This window comes from Zalophus californianus, chromosome 3 (assembly GCF_009762305.2).
Source record: "Zalophus californianus isolate mZalCal1 chromosome 3, mZalCal1.pri.v2, whole genome shotgun sequence".
Classification (NCBI taxonomy): Eukaryota; Metazoa; Chordata; class Mammalia; order Carnivora; family Otariidae; genus Zalophus; species Zalophus californianus.
Genome location: NC_045597.1, coordinates 107,091,562 through 107,113,008, shown reverse-complemented (window position 1 = coordinate 107,113,008; position 21,447 = coordinate 107,091,562). Strand labels below are relative to the sequence as shown.

Below are 21,447 nucleotides of genomic sequence, written 5' to 3'. Positions count from 1 at the left end.
ATCTCAGTTATTTTATTTTATTTCTGTTAATGGGACTCCACATTATTTGGATTTAACAAGATTTTCCTTTAATATCTTCTTTGAGATGCAGGATCCAGTCCTGCATTGGATTTGATTATCATGTCTTCCTAGTCTCCTCTGTTCTGTGTCACGTTTTTTTTTTTTGTTGTTGTTCTTTGTTTGTTTGGGGCTTTTTTTTTTTAGCTTTTTCTTGGTTTTCATGACCTTGACATTCTTGAAGAGACCATCTCAGCTCTTCTTTACTTAAGTTTTCTTGTTATCTATCTCTTCCAGTTCAAGTAGTACTACTGTTTTACTATCTACCTATATTGTGGAAGTCTAAGATTAATTTAAATTATTTGACATTACATTCTATATTTTATCACAGTTCAAAACAAACACAAATGTGAAGAAAATTATTTTGGTTGTCCTAGTGGAAGATGCATTTTGAATACCTGGATATGTGATGGTCAGAAGGATTGTGAGGATGGACTTGATGAATTCCACTGTGGTGAGACATTGTATTTTGTTTTATGTGCCATATTATTGTTTATATGCCGATGTTCTCTTACATAGGGATTTTATACAAAATATTGCTAATTGATTTTAAACAATTTTTATGTTTATCAAATAACACAAAATGGTAAAAATTAAAATAGAACAGAAGAACTTGTAATGAAGAGTAACAATCTCCTGCCCCAGCCTTTTCTTTTAACTTTTTCTGCTTTTGTTAGTGGTTATCTTCATCAATCTAAATGATATACCTTTATTTTCTGACTTATTAAGTCCTAATATATTTACTTTCTGCAATGAAAAATAAGTATTTAGCTCACACTACTCATTATATTCTCTCTATCTGTTATTGACTATTATTATTCTAAATGTTTCTATTAATTACACGTATAGCTTTAAATAGTACTTAAACTTGTATTTCCTCAAACTCTCATCTTTCACCACCTACCTCCTAATTTCTGTGGGTACATTTCATCTTACTTGGCAAAGCAAGACAGCATTTTTAAAATTTATTTTATAGAATTTATGGATTTTATAATTTCTAGGCCAAAGAAATTTCCTACAGGAAAACAAAGCATATCTTCACTATTTTCATTTAACACAAATAACATACACTATGGTGTATAGACAAAGTAGAAGAAAAGATTAAAAATGGATCTTCTATGAAATGTCAAACTCCTCTAAAAGTAAATGTCATCATGGAATATGAAGGTGCATTTTGTTTGATTAAGATGCTATATATCTTTACAGTAGAGCCAGATTGTGAACAGGATTAAGGGAGAACTTTACAAATAGTTTATGCAGATTTAGAGTTTCTGTACAGGAAGCCATTATATGGTTGTATTTTCTTTAGTTTCGTATTTCCAGTCTGCAGTTTTTCTAAATTTCTCTCTTTTTCACAGGTCATCTGAGTGAATATTTTAAATAAAGATGCAAAATTTTAAAATACTTTACAGGATCGAAACCAAAGTGCTTATTTTTTTATAATTTATGTTTGGAACACTTGAATTTGGAAGGATTCTATTTTGGATGTTGCCTTTTGGATGCTGAGTGGAGGGATAGGCTGAAGGGGGAGGAGCACAAACCTAACTTTGGAATTAAATAGAATATACTATGATAAGTGCATAATTTGGTAAAAAAATTCAAGCCACCATGCCAATGAATTTAGATGTTATTAGTCAGACTTAAGTGTCCTCAAGAGAAGCAAAACATCTAAGTGTTTAGTATGTATGGGTATGAAACTGGGGGCTTGTTCATCAAGGTAAAACCCCCTTAGTCACCTCATCATTAAAAACAAATATATATGCTGGTGAATATATCATATTACGATCTTGCCTAGGATGCTTTTTTTTCTCTAGTTGTTCAAAAATCAATTGAAATTTAGAAGGAATGACTAGACCACACTTCAAATATTTGTTTTGTATCCATGCACAAGATGTTGTGGGTTTTTTTGTTTTGTTTTGTTTTGTTTTTAAATGACACCCTGGAATATACTTTGGGGAGAGTGGCTAGCATAATGAGTAGCTCAAAGTCAAGCCCTGTGAGAATTCTGTGGGAGGAAAAATGTTGCATCACCTGGACACTCAAGAGGGAATATGCAGGCTGTTGTCAAAATTTTATAGAGCTGTCATAGAGAAGAGGAATTTGACTCGTTTTATTATAGGACAATTTATTTTAGCAAAGTCTAAGGAAGGACTTTCTCACTGTCAGACCTGCCCTAAGATGGTCTCAGATATTTTTTTTTTTCTTTTGCACATGAAGCAAACATTTTTGTTTGTCTTCTAGATTCTTCTTGTTCTTGGAACCAATTTGCTTGTTCTGCACAAAAATGTATATCTAAACATTGGATCTGTGATGGAGAGGATGATTGCGGGGATGGATTTGATGAAAGTGATAGCATTTGTGGTGAGTTGTTTCTCCTGTGTTCTCATTCAATTTTTAGGCATATGATATATACCCACTATCATTTTAGGGCATACATAAAAACTGTTAAATTTGACATTAAATTTATATATACACTTCTGTGTAGCTGGTTTCATATTTTAATGACAACCTATTATTCTACTATTTTTATGTACACAGTCATTCAGTTTTTAGGATTTTTCCTGAATATCCACACAATGAATGTATTTGTAAATTTTATTTTTTTTAGTCTTCAATTACTTCTTTGGACTAGAGCTCAGTGACTGGGGTTACTTGCATCAAAAGATCAAACATTTTTCATGGCCTTTGATAGGCTTTGCTATTTTGCCCTTCAAAATACACTGATGCTATTTGTGTGTGTATATGTGTATTATAGTGGTTATTGTTATTGAATTATTTTAAAGGGGAAGTAAAAAAGGAGGGCTATTGTATATAATTTTAAAATGTACTTCAAAAAACAACTTTATAGGATTAGAGGTTGAGTGTCTACTATCTATCAGCAACAAAGCCAATGTAATTGTTTTTAAATAATCACAAACATTTAACAAATAAATGGAATTGTTAACTTACTTTTATAAGGGGTGAAAGAAGGAATTGATCTAATCTGTATAAATTTATTACAAATAGCCAAGCATTCTACTCATGTATTTTTATGCCTCTTTGTCTATCTGTCTTTCTGATTTGTTTCTATATGGGTGTTTGTATTTATAGGCATAAAATATTTACTCATTATATCAGTACTGTTTCATAGCTGGTTACTGTCCTATTTTAGAGAGAAAAGGACCCGAGTCATAGAATAAGGTGCATGTACGGAGTTAAGTGTACGTAGCACCACTTTTAAATTTCGGTAATGGTGGCCTGCTTTTTAGGTCAGTACCATGGAGGCAGATAGAAAGGATTTTATACTACTCGAGCTAAACTGAAGTTTTCTGTAAATAATATAAAACTGGAGTTGTCCTCTGAAAGCAGGCAATTTATTTTCTTGTATTTAAGCCACCCCAAGTCTACTTTTTTTTTTTTTTTTTTTTTTAAAGGATGTTGCAGTCTTTTTTTTTTTTAATGATTTTATTTATTTATTCATGAGCGACAGAGGTGGGGAGAGAGAGAGAGAGAGAGAGAGAGAGAGAGAAGCAGAGGGAGAAGCAGGCTCCCAAGGAGCAGGGAGCCCGATGCGGGACTCGATCCCAGGACCCTGGGATCATGACCTGAGCCGAAGGCAGACGCTTAACCATCTGAGCCACCCAGGCGCCCCCAAGTCTACTTTTTATTTACACAGCTGAAACAACTTAGTTTTATAACAAATAAATATAGAAAGATCACTCTCAAAAAGCCCTGAAAGGAAAAAGAAATCAGTAATCAATTAGATGCCTGGCTAGTCACTTTTAACTGCTTTGTTAACTCGTTGCTATTAAATCTTTCTTTAATTTTAACACAAGAATTACCTACTCACGATGGGTTGGGCATGTTGCCAGTCTTTAAAATCATCTTGCTTTTTGTCCCTCTGTTTAACCCTACACTAAATGGCTCAATTGATACCTCTGTCTTTCCTGAGTGGACACAATACAGTAGAAGGTATAAAGACTCTGAAACTGGAGTTGAATTCTCCCACATCTGTATTTTCCTTACCTATTAGAAGGCTACAAAAAGATCTCCCTTATGTAACTCTTGTGATCATCTAACATGACCAATGTATACAATATAAATGAATTTATTTCCATTCCCTTTTGTTCCATTTCTCCTGCTCTCTCCCTTATTTTTCAGAGTTATTGCCACATCTACATCTACCAGTGCCCTGATAATTTATTTAAAAGAATTAAAGTGGTAATGGACATGTTTACCTGTTGTCAACACACCCAGTCTCTATTTAATTTAAATACAGGCTGCATTTTATATGCTAACTACCAAGCTGGTGCCACATAAAAAAGACTGCTTTAGACCAAATATTATTCAATAAACTGAACCTAATATACCAGGATTGGGAAGGCACTTTATAAATAATTTATCTCAGTGGTTATCCTCTTTAGCACACAAAAGAGCCTTCTTAGAAGTTTGCTAAAAATGAAGATTCTTAATCTTCACCTTCGAATATTCTAATGTGTGCTGTAAGTACAAGCTTTCTTTATAAGCACGATAGTAGTTTTGACTCGGGATCTGAGGATCCCATTTTGAAAACTGTAGTCTAGTACACCTTCATCATTTGACAGATGATAAAAGAGAAACTCATAGAAGTTAATAAATTGCCTGAGGAAACTCAGTGAATCAGTGATGACAGATCTAAGACCTGAATTCAGATTTCTTGAATCCTTCCTAATGGGGTAGTGACTCTTACCAATCAAATATTGTATCTGAGCAGGTGCACAAGATGGCTCTGGTAGAAATCTTTCAGCTTGTCTTCTTCCTTTCTTGGGATTCATTTCCCTAAGGAAGGTAATGTGTCTCCAGATGGCTGGGGTAAACATGGAACGAAGCCATGCGTTTTTCCTTTGGCCCATTTTCTTTCCGATTGACTATGATGTTTTGGCATGCTCTTAATACAGAAGCTGTTGAATATTATCAGGGGAGCCAGAAAATTAGCTGCAAAGAGCTTTATGCCATCTTATACCTTAGGGTATCTTAGTAATTATCTAGTCATACCCCTCATTTTACAAATAGTGAAACTCAGACACTTAAGTCTTCTCCAAGGTCATACAGAATTAAATTTCTCAACAGCCAAACTGATGTTTTCTCTGTTATGCCTACCTTGAGAATAAATTGGGATGATAATAAGAAAGTAGACAAGGAGTTTTACATGTATCACAACGTCCTTACTAAAGAGAATGCACTTTTTAAAAATCTCAAGCTAAATAACGAAAATATTATGGAAATTAAAGCACTAATTGAGAGTATAATAATGAAAGTGACACTTTATACTCTTATGGCAAGCTTAAAAAGATAGATCATAATGGGGAATAGTATAAAAATAAGTCCTGTAGGAAGATGATTTTATTATAGAAGGTATTAAAGACATAATAGCAGGTAAAATCGTTTTTAAATGAAAGCAACATTTATTTAATAGATTTTTTATTATTTCTTCCAGTAATAGATATCCTATTAAACCCCATTCTATTAACACTGATCCTCAATCAGATGAGCAAATCTGAATTACCTGGAGGACTTTTCTATATTCACTTGCCATCCTATCCTCCAAGCTAAAGTATATATCAAGGACAATCATGTTTATGATGGAAAAAATCCTCAAAGGGTTTTATTTTGGCACCCTGCTGCCCCCCATATTGAAAGCATTACATTGAAAAGCATCATCTGCTCATAACAACTCTACAGCTGAAAAGAAAGATGATAATCATTCTATAATTAAAGCATTTTGGTCACTGCTTTAAAGGTTTGAAACCAAATATCTCTCATCATTCTATTCAGTCATATTTTCTTCCTGCAGATATTAGCATTTTTTTAAAATAATTCTAACAATATGTCTTTTAGCATCTCTCCTATAGGCAGTTTTTGCTCACAGGAAAATGAAGTTAAAGAAAAGTTAGAACATGATCTGAGGGTCATGTAACTGTTTCACTCAACAAGTATTTTATATAAATAAATAAAACATTTAATACGTGTGTGTGTGTGTGTATATGTATATGTGTATATATGTATGTATAACTGTATTAGGTGCTAGGTAAACATCATGAGAAATAATTATGTTCTATTTCAGATGATTGCCCTATACCCACAGAAGGAGAAACAAAGAAACCACCTATGACCCTTTGAATTTATAATCAAAGCCAGCAAGCATTTTTTTTTTTTTCTGTTTACATTTGAAAAACGTCATGCATCTAAAGGGACATTGAATTGACAGAGCAGAGAAAAAGTAGATTTTATTCATTAAGTGTGTACAAACAAAAGGGACATGGGTATATTTATTCTTTTCAACAACACAAGGTGGGGAGTAACAGTCATGACATTAGCGGTTCAGAGAAGGTGCTTAGCAATCAGAAGACTCCCAGTTCAACATGTGGCATCCTGTGCAACTTGTGATGTTCTGAAGCTTTTTAACTTCTCTGAGCCTCAGTTTCCTTTCAGTGAAATGAGACCAATAATAGTTCTACTGGTTGGAATTCTTGCAAGAATTAAATGAGTTAATATATTAAGTGCCTAGCATATATTAAGCAATAAAAATGCCATTATTATTATTATTATTATAGGTTCAGTCTTTTAGAAATTTTATCATAGTTTATTCACAATTCTATGGCATTTCTATGCTTTGCTACATTTTGTAAGGAGAAAAGATGTTTATTATTTTCTGCCATGTAGCCTTAAGAAATATAATACGTGCACTTAGGAAGGAATGGGATCTGAGAGGAAAATGTGTAAACATCTATAGGAAGGATACTATGTGATGATTCCAAATAGCAACAATCTCTTCCTTGTCAGCAACGTTCTTCTGTTTCCTTCCTTTCTAAGGGGAATAGAAATGTTAGCTCTTTCCCAGCAGACATGCAGTGATCTTAATGGCATTCTCTCCTTGGGTTTCAGGTGCTGCCACCTGTGCGGTGGACATGTTCAGCTGCCAGGGCTCCCATGCCTGTGTGCCACGACACTGGCTCTGTGATGGCGAAAGGGACTGTCCAAATGGAAGTGATGAGCTCTCCACAGCAGGCTGTGGTAGGACACATAGGGCTCTGTGTGAAGGAAAGCTGAGTCAGCTGCCTCAGACTCTTGCTTTTGCAGTACTTACCATATTGCATTTTCTCTCGCTTTCCCAATCCCTGGACTCATAGGTAGTACCAGAATTAATCAGGTGGGATGTTGTGATCATAGTAGTTCAACAACCTCTCTAACCAACTGCTGTTCAGAGATTTTCAAACATGCACAGTGAGACCACCCATTTTAAAACTGTTCTGATGAACACAGATTCATCCTTTCGCTTCTGAAATTATGTAGCTACCTGATCTGTGTCTGACTGTGGTAGATTTATTTTCTTTTTAGAACCCCACCCCCACCCCCACAAAGGCTTTAAGATTGCCTATTACAGACACTCTTATAAATGGCTGATGTGATCCCAAATAACCACTGATCAGAAGGTCAGTAAACACCTATTAGTCCTACGGAGAGGGTGTTAACCCTTAGGTCAGATAAAAATAGTATGGATATAGCTGAATGAAGCTGGGGTATCGGGAACACCTTTGGAGGTCAGATGATTTATTAAGTTTCTGACTCTTGGTCACCTCAGGAAATTTTCACAGAATTGCTCAATAGTAAAAGTTTAGATAAATTCCTTTGCATGATCAAGAGAATGAAGGGACTGAATATTTGAATGCAGGTCCCAAGGTCATTTAGGGGATCTGTTGAGCTGAGCAATTTATCAGAAACAGTGCTATGAATTCTCATTAAAGTGAATTCTGCCAATCATCTCTCCAATGACCTGTCTTCAGGTCTTTAAAACTATATTTAAAGCCATAATGTAGGTGTGTGTGGTGTATGTGGGTATGTGTATATGGGGGTGAGGGGAATAGTTAACGTGGAGAAGGAAAAAGAAAACTTTAAGGCAGGCCTATGTGCACAGAACTCATGCTATTGTAGAATAATTCACTTTGATCTTGAAACTGATATGTGTGTCTGTAAAGGTCAATGGGGCCACTGAGGGCTACATAATAAAGGATTATGCATCAATTCAGGGATCCAGATGGTCCCAGTATACTGTTGCTATTGTAGCAAGTTAACATCCTGGGAGACATATTAGCACTATTGGACCACATGGGTGCTATTAAGTAAATTATGCTAAAATACAACAACCGTACTCAAGTGACCTGAAAGTGTTAATGCCAAATAAGCCACTGTTGCTTATGTTTCAAAAAATAATTCATCTACTGGAATTGGCATAATTCACTTGAGTTATATAAGCTGTCATACAGTTCAAAGTTAGAGGAGTTATTAGTAACAGCATTTTACTTTTATGATAACGGGCAGTATTTAAAGCTGCTCCTACGTGGCTTCCACACCACTTCTGAAAATAAATTTGTTGAAAATAAATTACACTTGATTAAATCCAAGGAATTCTTTCTGTTTTACTGACTCATGTCTCTATTTTTGTCATTACTGACTTGAAAGCAGAGATTTCCTTTTTGGAATATGGAGAAGTCTGGGGCTAGGGAGCTGATAGACTTGTAGAAGAATCATTATGCCTTAAGTGTCAGAGTGAAATATAGAAAAGATACTGATCATCACAAAGAAATAATATATAAAAAAGAGTAGAGGTGTCATGGAAGGATTTCAAGAAAAAGTAGTAACATTATCTGAGTCATAAAGCACAAAGAGAAGAAATAAAAACAGGTGTTCTAGGTAGAGGGAAGTCCATATTAAGACATGGGAGGAGGAGGTTAGAAGGCATGTAAATTTTTTCAAGTGCCCATTCTATGCCAATTATTTTGGGAGGTGTTTTTATTTACATTATTGAATTCCCCCAGTATCTCAGTGAAATGTTTTTGAGGATCTGCCAAAAATAATTGTTTCACAGATAGGAATTTAAATAGCACCTAGGAATTTATTGAGTACCCAAAATGAGCTGATCTGCTTCATATACCTTACCTAGTTCTTGGAAGAAGTTTATCAGATAGATTTTATTATCCCACTAAACGGATAAAGAAACAGATGCAGCAAGAAGGTAAATACCTTCCTCAGGTTACAAATCATAAGTAGTAGAGTGACTTTTGCAAAACTTTCCTCTTTCTGGTATACTATAATGGCATATATCAGATTCTTTTTTACTTTACTTAGAAATGAGATATAATTGGGGTACCTGGGTGGCTCAGTCGTTAAGTGTCTGCCTTTGGCTCAGGTCGTGATCCCATGGGATCGAGCCCCACGTTGTGCTCCCTGCTCAGCGGGAAGCCTGCTTCTCCCTCTCCCACTCTCCCTGCTTGTGTTCCCTCTCTCGCTGTGTCTCTCTCTGTCAAATAAATAAATAAAATCTTTAAAAAAATAATAAAATAAAAATGAGATATAATTGACATATAACATTGTATTAGTTTTAGGTGTACGATATAATGACTTGGTATATGTAATATTGCACAGTGTTTACCACAATAAGTTTAGTTAACATATATTATATAGCAGATTATTTTTTCATTCGATATATCCCAAATCTTGAGTCCTAACCTAGCATTTATCCTTTAAATATGACAAGGTAATTGAAAATTTTTAAGTGATCTCCTCAAACTGCTATGATTCTATGCATATGGTTCTGTTATTCACTCTGCACAAGTTACCAGCTTTTGAACTTTTGCTGAAGGTTATTGTACTTTTTGGTCAACCATTTTCCCCCTTGGTTAGGATCCTTGCTACAGCACTACTGTAATGGATCAGGATACCGAAAGAATCAATATTCCATTTTGTGGGTAGATATTCCTAATTTGATGTGGTACTTAATGATTGGGCTTATCACACCACAGGTCTTAATTTAACCCAAAAGTTTTATTTTCATCGTAGAGATAATAACTTTCTTAGCTCTTTTGGTATTTTCTTTTCACTTCCATCAAGAGCATTACTAGCACTTGGTAGTCTTTTCAGTTCCATTTTTCACAAGAAGCAAGGTTTTTTATCACTTTACTAGTGTTACTACAGGCATGAAGACAGAAGAAAACCCAGCCACATTATTAGAGTTGAGTGATTTATTTTTTAATCACATATAAACCTTTGAATTCATCCTTCAACAAACTTACAAATTGCTAAGTGGCCTGAAATTTTCAGGGTCACTCTGGAATTGTTGAATGTATTACTACTGAAAGTTTGAATTACATTCATATATTTGATATATAAATATATGGATGTTAATATATATTATGAATTTATATGTATGTTCATATATACTATGAATGGAATATTGCACAAACTTACCTTTTTCTAAATAACTATTAATTATTGAGAATAAGAGCATACATCCCCTAAGCTCTTCAGGTGGGGGAAGATAAAATAGGTAGTCATCTAACTTTATTCTTTGTGATCTCTTTCTTAGCCCCCAACAATACATGTGATGAAAATGCTTTCATGTGTCATAATGAAGTGTGCATCCCCAAGCAATTTGTTTGTGATCATGATGATGACTGTGGGGATGGCTCAGATGAGTCACCGCAGTGTGGTACGTATATCCAGACTTTTCATGCAAGAGGTTCTCAGGCCGACAAATGGTCTTTTAAGATGACTCAAGTAATATAGAATCGGGGGCGCCTGGGTGGCTCAGTAGGTTAAGCATCAGGTTGTCTGCTCAGCAGGGAGTCTGCTTCTCACTCTCTCCCTCTGTTCTCTGCCTCTCTCAAATAAATAAATAAAAGCTTAAAAAAAAAGAAATATAGAAATAAATGATGAAAACAACACATTTCTTAATGTCACTAAGACATGTAAATTCAGCTGTACATGGAAGTACTGCAATAACCTCTTTAAGTTCTAGCATAATTACACATTGATTTGGAGAGCATGCCTACTTGTAGTATGTTCTTATTAGGAACCACATGGGGAAATGGTCATAAAAATGTCTTTGGTTGAAAGTACTTTCAACTTTAAAGACAATATGTGGCTAGCTAGTTCAGTCTTATAGCCAAATCAAGTATTTGAGTGAGGAAAAAATAATAGAATTCACAATTATTGGAGAAACTGGATACTTGACATTTTCTTTTCACCTTAACTTTTTACATGTGCACTTACTTGTTAAAATTTAATTTTATTATGATGAAATGTATCTTGTCATTGCATATATATTTATCTGACCATCACATACATAATGTATATACAAATACATATATGTGTAACTTTTGTAGTGAAAATCATTAAAAATTCCTAGTTGAAACTGAAGTCTTAACGTAAACCTAGTATTTTTTGTTAAAAAAAAAACAAAACAAACTTAAATGCATACATGAATAAATATAAAATGAAAATCCGTAAAATCCACATATAATCATGAAAGGCAATCGATTTAGTGCCCCCTTTTGTCCTCCCTGTGTTGTGTCTATTGCCTTGTCTTTGATAGCAATCTCTTTGAAATCAGTGGATACCAGTTTTTATGATCACTTCACCATTAAGTCATGGATTCAAGGTGATATTTTAAAAGGTATATCATAACTCAAGATGTAAATCTGAAGTAGAGTTATGCTGATTGGATATCTTCCCTCTGCTAGACACTTACTCAGTTGATATGGAGATGAATGAGACATAGATCCCACTAGAAGAAATTGCAGACAAACAGGAAAATCACAAATACAAGATAGAATAAGAGCACACATTGTCAGATGGGAGTAAGAATCACAATACATGGGATCAGAGTTGAGAGAATAATTTTTGAAGCACTAAAGAACAGAAGCAAGGAATGTTAAAGAAAGTCATATTTAGATGGTAGATAAAATAACACAGTGGTTAAAAGCATGGACCTTGGAGCCAGATGGCCTGGGTCCAGATCCTGGCTCTGCCGCTTACTATCTGTGTGACCTTTGAAGTTATTGCACCTTTCTGTCCCTAAATTCCTCATCTGTAAAAAAAAAATATATATATATATATATATATATAAAATAACATTTTTAACTCTTAGAGCTGTTAAGAGAATTAAATGAATTAATATTTGTAAAGTGCTTAGAATATTTCTAGACACATAGAAAGTTCTATGTATGTTTACAAATGCCTACAAATTGACATGGTTGAGAATAGCAATTAGTCTTTTGTGAGGTAAATTGAAGTTAGAAAGTTGAAGCTGGGTTCTAAAAAGTCTGAAAAACAGTGTTTGTATTTAATTATTTTGGCTCTCACATGCCAGCATGCATTTCAAACAGGGAATGCCACAGTCAAAATATGTTTCAGACCCATCTTTTTCAGCAGAGTGGATGAAATATTGCCCTGGGAGAGGAGAGCCATTAGGTGAAAAGTAAGCTAGTTAGAAGATTATTGCAATAGTTCTGATGATTAATGAGGTGATAATAAACCAGGGCAGATATATTGGAATGGAAAGAGCAGAATGGGTCAGAATTCATTTACAGTCAGATATGGAGGATAAAGGAGAATTTCTAGCTTGGATGACTTGGTGGGTGGTGTTACCATCATTAATGAGATTTGGAACACAGGAGGTGAAGGGCCAAGTTTTGCTGGTGTAGGAGAAGAAAATGTAAAAAAAGAATTAATTTGGGATGCTTTCACTCCAAAGTGTTAATCAGATAATCACATGAAGCTATACAGTGAGTATTTGAAAATTAACTCCAGAGACCAGAAGTATGATCAGGACAAATAAGATTAATTTGGTGGCCACCGGCATTAAGGTGATATTCAAAATAGGACAAAGAGTGAGAACACCCGACACAGCAGAAAGGGAGAGAGGAGGGCGCCTGGGTGGCTCAGATGGTTAAGCGTCTGCCTTCGGCTCAGGTCATGATCCCGGGGTCCTGGGATCGAGTCCCGCATCGGGCTCCCTGCTCCTTGGGAGCCTGCTTCTCCCTCTGCCTCTCTCTCTCTCTCTCTGTCTCTCATGAATAAATAAAATCTTAAAAAAAAAAAAAAAAGAAAGGGAGAGAAGAGAACAATAGGCTGAAGACTGCAGTTAGGCCTTCACCTACAATATTTTAGGATGGAACAGGAGATGAAAATGAAAGAAGGATACAAGGGAACAACAAAAGAATAAGAAAGATGCCAAGGGAGTGGATTGTAAATATTAAACCAGGAAATTATTTACAAGCTAGTGTGCTCAACAACATCAAATGCTGCAGGAAAGTGAAATAGGAGTCTGAGACACCTTTGAATTTGACACTTGTCACTTGGTATTTCTTAGCTCTGAGAGGAATTTGAGAAGGCAGATGTTGTAGAAATGGATGTCAATGAATCGACGATGAATTGGAGATAAGTAAGGGAATGTTGGATAGGGTAGTAAGGAAGAAGAGTACTGTGTAGTTAAGAGTTATGTGGATGGATTTTTTTATAAAAAGATTTTTATTTTTATTTATTTGAGAGAGAGCAAGATAGAGTGCATGAGCAGGGGAAGGGGCAGAGAGAGAGAGAGAGAGAGAGAGAGAGAGAGAATCTTCAGGCAGACTCCCCGCTGAGCATGGAGCCCTGGGGGGGGCGGGGTTGGTGCTTGATCCCAGAACTCTGAGATCGTGACGTGAGCTGAAATCAAGAGTAGGCTGCTTAACTGACTGAGCCACCCAGGCACCCCCGGTGGATTTTTATTGTTACTGGGCTAGGAGAGACTTGAATGTCATGTACCTATTGACTGAAGAGAATGAACTAGTGAAGGGGGGGAAGAAGAAAGACCAGGGAAATTGGAGGTAGTTTAGAACACTGTAGTTTTGCCTTTCAGTATGATAAACATCTCAATTGTATAATCATTGTTGAATTATTTTTATATTGGAATTTTGTTTATTTGTTAATAAACATATAGATCTTATTCCCTCTCTTCAAAAGTAGAATATTTACCAGATTTACCAGAAAGTTTCTAATAGAAATGATAGTTTTTATTGTTAACAAACTTAGGAAATATTCAATCTAAAACCCGTAATACTCAAGATCAAATGAGTTTTACTTACAAACAGGTATATAGGTACGATCATTAAAAATTGATGGGTTGATACTGTGATTTGAATAAAGCTCTTTAATGCCTCTAAGTATCAATATGTAGGATAATTACAATAGTTTTGTGCTTATTGCTTTATATATTACCTTTTTTTATTTTCACTTTAGCAATGTCTTTACACTTTCAATGCTGCTTCCCAAACATAAACATGGCATTATGGCTTCTGAGAATTATCATTATAACTTGGAATCACTTCATCCATATGTTCTGGTACTATACCTAACCAAGTTTAGTCTTGAAAAAAAATTAATAGCTTTATTCTTGTTTTCCATTCAAAAGGAAATCTTTAGGATATAGATAATAGGTGAACAGAGATAATATCCTTGGGTATTGCATTTTTGTTTCCTAGCCTAGAAACAGTAAGATTGCCTTGTTTTTGATTTTATTTCCTGGCTCTTAATCCTACTTCTCATCCACAAATATCTCTTGCAAGTATGACCACTCTCCCAAAAAGGGACAAATAAGAAACACTTCCCATAGGAGACATGGGTAACTCCCATGGTTAACTAGGTATAGTGTACATGACGGAATGCAAATGTTTATTTCTTTGCCTCTAGGATATCGAAAGTGTAATGCCGAAGAATTTAGTTGTGCTGATGGACGATGTCTTTTAAATACTCAATGGCAATGTGATGGAGACTTTGACTGCCCTGATCATTCGGATGAAGCACCTTTAAACCCAAAGTGCAGAAATGCAGGTACAGAAAACATATAGTATTATAATTATTCCCAAATTTGCTTTTCAATGGCAAAACTGTGACTCTGGTTTGTACTTCAGTCTCGTATGATATTCAATGAAAAGGAATGCAAATAATTAAGCATGTGATGTTTCAAGTGATACCATGCAGGATCCAAGTAATCAACTCTGTTTTGCAGCTAGTTTTAGAAATTTAAATCTGTGCTAAAATAAGATTTGGGGCAATGAACCTAATGAATCCATCACGGTGACCCCTTCAAAAAAAGTCATTTTTTCCTTAATACATGATTTTATGTGAAAATAATTTCCTTGTATGGACTTATTTGAAAACTCAAACAAAATAAGTTGAGATTTACTGAGAGAAAGTCTGCATTAGTGATACTTAGGCAAAATGAAGTAAATTGCATATCGTTTGAACAAAAATATATACAGAGCCAAACTTGGTCTATTTATCATTTCACTATTCCAAAGACTGAATACATAGTCATATATTTCAGGTAAACACAATTACTTTTTTCTCATGTACTTTACATGCTAATAGGCTTTCTTTTATCATGTATGATAATGAGTAATGTTCAAGTCATCAGGTTATGAGTAGCTGCAAAACCCAAACTCCTTTTCCATAGCTATTTTTGGAACAACTATTATTCACCGCAAATATCCTTTTTATGCCCTGACTTAAAAATGTCAATATTATATTTCCAAGACAAAGAATTTAGGAATACCTACCTATTCTAGATTCTTAATTTTTAGTGACATATAATTTCTCAGAGACGTACGGCTTAAGGGAAATGTCAAACTATCATTATACTTTTGAATTAATTCTTCACAATATGGATGAAGACAGAAATATTCCATTAATTTTACTATAGGTGCTTATTTTGATTGCTAATTTTCATGACAAAGAAAGATTGTAAGTGTTGAACATGAAAGTGCCATTTGCCCTTGATTTTTTTATATTTTGTGTATAAAATACTACACTATAGAGGATTTTATATATTTATATATTATTTTATATATTTATGATAATATTTGAGATAAGTTTATCATATTTGTGAATGTTTTCAGCAATTGTAGTATAAAACAATGGCATGCCCTTTATGTTCCATTTGTTTTATTTTCTTTTTCCAGAACAGTCATGCAACAGTTCATTTTTTATGTGCAAAAATGGCAGGTGCATTCCCAGGGGAGGACTTTGTGACAATAAGGATGACTGTGGCGATGGCTCAGATGAGAGAAACTGCCATGTAAATGAATGTTTGAGTAAGAAAATCAGTGGATGTTCTCAAGATTGTCAGGACCTTCCAGTCAGTTACAAGGTGGGTACTCATCAAAAATAGTAAATCACGTGATACATTGGAATTTGAGGTAATGAATACCATTCAATCCAATATAGCTGTAAGACCTAAAATGCCTTATAATATTGTTAGGTAAAACTATTTAAACGAATAGAGTCTATATAAGCAATTCATGATAATAATGTGGTATAAAAATTGTAAAAATATGCTTAGAAAGACAAAAATGTCAACGTGTTCTTCAATATATGCTGAATATAAAGGAAAAAAAAAAAAAAGCAAGGGAAGACCAGGGTTTAGGGAGATCGCACTATGTTAATAGCACATAAATATGTATGCAACTCTTAAGTTCCCATTTCTTCCCTCATTCTTCCTCCCATCTTTGAAGTGAAATGGGCTAATCATTTATTTACCGCAGCACTGGATAATACAATATTATTCATATAAACAGGAAGAAAAAAATAGAATGCTTGAATTATTAGGACTGAGTGCAGGCACACTAAAAATAAATCATGCCTAATATCCTAATTGGTTTTTGTTACCATTTCCTAAAGAGCGTGATTCACTGACAAAATTGATTGACAGGAATAGCTTTTGAAAACATTCCTGTTTCATTCATGTTGGAATGGAGGACGCAAATGAGCATAATATTAAAATTAAAGCTGTACATTAGGTTAAAATTGGTTATGTAAGTGTGGGAAAATCTCAGGAAAAGCAATTCATTTGAAAGTCAGTGTTTTTAACTGAGCGATAACTCTATATGAATCAGAAATAAGACAGGCTCCTACAAAACACAGAGACAGTCTAATGCCAGTTAAGACCATTACAGAGGATAGATTTTATTCTACTGAGTTCTGCGCTGGGCAAAACATACCTGGGATACTATGCGCATTAATGGACACGGCATTTTAAGAGGAATCTTGACAAATTGTAGTGTATACAAATTTATACATCCAGAACCATAAGGAGTCTGGAACACACAACATTGGAGGAAGTTTTGCCTAGAGCAAAGATATATTAGCTATATTCAAATATATGAAATCCTGGATTAGGGAACGGACCTAGTCTGAGTTGTTTCCAAGGTTGGAATTATCAGTTGGGAAGCAGAATCTGTTCAATATGAGGAAAAGTGTTCTAAAGTACTATCTTTACATTGGAATGAGCTGCCTCATTTCTCACTACTAAAGGGGTTAAATTGTAGCTAAATGTCTTTTTATTATTATTATTATTATGTTCATTTAGCCAACATGTAGTATACCATTAGTTTTTGATGTAGTGTTCAACGGCTAAATTTCTTTCTTTAAAGCATGCTAGAGAAAACATTTGTGTATTGCAGAGATGTACTTTTTTCCCTGCCAACTTTGACATTCTATGACAAGCCAGTTCTATCTAATGGTAAATTTAGCCAAGCAACCACTTTGCCATTTCTGAATTTCTGGTATTATGATTAATTTAACTACATTGATAGGATTTTATTGTATATAAATATAACCAGAGAACTACAATAATCATTTACTCCTATGCAAAAACAGAGATAAAAAATGAAACACTAAGAAAGCTAGATTTGTTTAAAAAAATTAGTCCAAATACTGTATGAAGAAGACTTGGTTAAATTTACAGACTTAAAACACACGTGTACCCACAAGTGTTGTATTGTAGGTAAAATGAAACAAGACAACTGAGCCAAAATAACTCCAAATGCGATGAATATGTATCATATAATTAATTTTGGCAGTAAATATTTTGAAACCCATGAAGCAGGAAAAATATTACCAGTGACTTAGGCATAATCAATATAGATGTGTTTCCTGAAAAATTAGGGAATGTGTCATAGAATTATTACAGATAATTAGTTAAAATTTCAAATCACAGTTTAGAAATGTTCTTTAGTTCTGTCTTTAATATATACATCCCATATTCTTATATAGAATCTATATATCATAGAATCTATATCTACCTATCTAAAAACATTAATTTCAAAGTAGATCTCCTTGTGCTTATCCTTCATGTACTTAAATCTGTCACAACAATATTGGTGAAATCTAAAAATTATAGAATATAAGATGGTCATTTTTTTGATATAACATTCAGAATGAAGTTTAATATTTTTTTAGAGAGAGACACAGCGAGAGAGGGAATACAAGCTGGAGGAGTGGGAGAGGGAGAAGCAGGCTTCCCAAGAGCAGGAAGCCCGCCCAATGCGGGGCTCGATCCCAGGACCCTGGGATCATGACCTGAGCCGAAGGCAGATGCTTAACGACTGAGCCACCCAGGTGCCCTAGGTTTAATATTTTTTAAATCCCTGGATATGAGGTGCCTGGGCGGTTCAGTCGGTTAAGCGTCCAACTCTTGGTTTTAGCTCAGGTCATGATCTCAAGGTACTGGGATGGAACCCCACGTTGGGCTCTATGCTTAGCCGGGAGACTGCTCAAGGATTCTCTCTCCCTCTCCCTCTGCCCCTCCCCCCATTTGCTTTCTCTCTTTCTCTCTAAAATAAATAAATAGATCTTTAAAAAATAAAAATGAAAAAATAAAAAAATGGAATGCTTGCATATAGGAAGTACTTAGTGCTCAGAAATGCCATGTTTAGAAAACCACTATGGTAGAAATAGGTATCATCCAGAGTGCCATATTAAATCTATTTTAATTACTTTATAAGACATATCATACAGAAATACTTATTTATTAATAATTTTTTAAAAATTAGTATTTTCACCTTGACTTCTCAGAAGGAGTCGTAGAATGAAGTGAGAATTCTAGTTAAAATAGACAACATATTTAATCATTCAGAAAGTCTATGTATATACCTGACAGAATTGCTATGAATAGTGTTCTTGAATATTGTACACATGTCAAAACTAATGAATAAAATAAAACATCTTTTGGGGAAACAAGAGCAATATGAAAATTCAAGCAGAGGAGACTAGAATCATAAATGAGAGATTTAAATAAAGTTTCAAAGCAAATATTTTACATATTGTGCTGAGATTTTATACACACACACACATATCTATATTCATGATAATTTGTTGATAAGAAATTGAGTAAAAAGCCTTCTATACAACAAAAGGCCTCTATATTTTGGGGGGGGGGAGTCAGTTTATGAGTTTCTCTCTTCCAGTGAACGGGGAAAACCATCCAGTAACCTATTTCTCATGACAATATCTGTAGAGCATTACAAGAAATCCTCCTCCAAAATCTGCAATAAAATGAAAATTGCTTACAAAAGCAAAATTTAGACCTTATGGACTGTGAACAATTTGCATGTTTGTTATAAAACAAATATAATATATCTAACTATTCAAAAGGGAGTAATAACATTTCCTAAAAGCAAGGATCTTATTTTGATGGGAAGTAAAGTTTACCATGTAAAAATAAGTGTGCTTCTGGGAGAGAAATAAGTTTTAATGTACATATTAGAAATAGAATAATATTTGCCAAATATCACTTAAAATCTGCAAGGAAACTTCTCTGAATGTAATAGGAAAAGTTTGAGTAGCTGTATTTCTTTCTGGTAGCTGTTTGATCCTATATAAAAATTAGTACAAATCAGGAAAATTTGAAGTCATTCTCAATGTTGAAGAAAATTAAGATGGTATTGAATATATATGAATCACCTTTCATAAAAAATTGTTTTTCTTTGTAAATGAAGGTGAAAATTTTTTAAACTTATTTTCTATTAAATATAGATGAATCTCTCCTTTTTTAACTTTGAAGATGCAAATAACAGTTTCTTCCATTCAATTTCTAAAAGTTAGACTAGTAGAATTTCCCATTGATACCATTGGGTTATTTGGGAGCAAAAATGTTTTTGTTAAAACAAGGTTAGGGGTGCCTGAGTGGTTCAGTTGATTGAGCATCTGCCTTTCACCTCGGGGTCCTGGAATCAAGCCCTATTATCAGACTCCCTGCTTAGCAGGGAGTCTGCTTCTCCCTCTTACCCCTGGTTGTTCAAACTCTCTCTCTCTCTCATATAAATACATAAAATCTTTAAAAAATAAAATAAAACAAGGTTAATGGGTTGGTGGAAATTATCTTTTAAAAAATCTCTTTCAACAAACAATTTTTTAAAAAGTTACCGATAACCTTAAAATACCTAGTCCATTTGTTTATAGAAATGTATATTACACTTAGTAACTTTTACCAATTTTACTTTAAGAAATTGATTTTCCATAAATGTATTTTTATCTAAGCTGTCTCTTTGATTTAATAGTTCTATAAGCCTGGCATTAGTCATTCAAAGTAATTTTCAGAAATCCCATTAAAACTCGGACGCTGTTTATTTCCTTTTATAATATTCTTTGAGAGGAATTCAGTACATTCTATTAAAATTCCTTTCACTTGTCCTAAAGTGCCCCTTGATTTCAGCACGGTCCTATGTCAGACTATGGCTCTCCAGTTTCCCAACCCCATGACCACATGATCTATTTTCCAGTGCTTTTCAGTGATAACTTTTTGTATCCTGTCATTTTCTCACTTTGTTTTAAAAAAAATTATTTCTTTTAAAAATTGGGGTAAAATATACCTGACATAAAATTTACTACTTTGAGCATTTTTAAGTGTACACTTAGGTGACATTAAGCATCTCACTTTCTTTTGCCATAGCAAAGCACCAATTGCCTTGCCTTCCTAAATCAGGTAGCAAGATGAGTGTTCTCAAAGAAAGTAAGAGATGTATGAGGAGAGTATAGGAAATCAAGGGGTGGCTTTTGCTTTCGTTTGCTGGCTTGCTAGTGGGTCCCAGGGATTAAAAAACCAAAACAAAACATGTAATTGCTGAGGATTATTAGCTAATTATTGATGTAAATTATTAATGATGAAAGTGCTAAGAGCTTAAAGAGATCCATTCCTGGTAAAAGAAGTTAATAAAAGGTATTTAATTCACCTTAGAGCCCTTTCAGGTGAAAATGATGCTTCCTGTCCCCCAAATAATGTTTTTTTTTTTTTTTTTTTTGGTACTTAAAAAACTCAGTTGTTTGCTATTTAATAATATGCACATATATCTCTAATATTTTTCCCAATAGATACAAAGCTCTGCCATCACTTTTACCTTCAGATAAATGACTGAGGTTATTAAATGTTTGGTCTGAGTAACTCTTGAATACTAGTTACTCTTAACAATGTAGGGTTTCTTTTTAACTCACTTTCTTACTCAATATTTGCACATTCCTTTATTCAAAGAGTGCTAAATAGTGTTTGTAAAGGTTAATATGATTGTAATCATTTGGCCATTTATAGGTTCATTTTGTGTAATTACAATTCTCATATGCTCCTTGGCAGGAACTGAGTATAGACCTGAAAGGCACTGACTGATCACAGGATCACAGTATGCCATATTTTTTAGGACTGCAAAGGCATATATGGTGTGACATTGTATTCAGAATTTACATGAAAGTTAGTAAATATTGCATATCATCATCAGAGGTTCA

The 21,447-nt window shown here is 34.2% G+C and overlaps 1 protein-coding gene across 1 annotated transcript in view; it reads left to right on the top strand.

Moving 5' to 3' along the window:
- LRP1B (LDL receptor related protein 1B) overlaps positions 1 to 21,447 on the top strand; it is a 1,883,216-nt gene that overhangs the window by 1,596,809 nt on the left and 264,960 nt on the right. Inside the window, 6 exon segments of the mRNA XM_035726875.1 lie at positions 389 to 511; positions 2,299 to 2,418; positions 6,961 to 7,089; positions 10,439 to 10,561; positions 14,584 to 14,724; positions 15,855 to 16,042. Of these exon segments, the coding sequence (XP_035582768.1) occupies positions 389 to 511; positions 2,299 to 2,418; positions 6,961 to 7,089; positions 10,439 to 10,561; positions 14,584 to 14,724; positions 15,855 to 16,042 (824 nt within the window).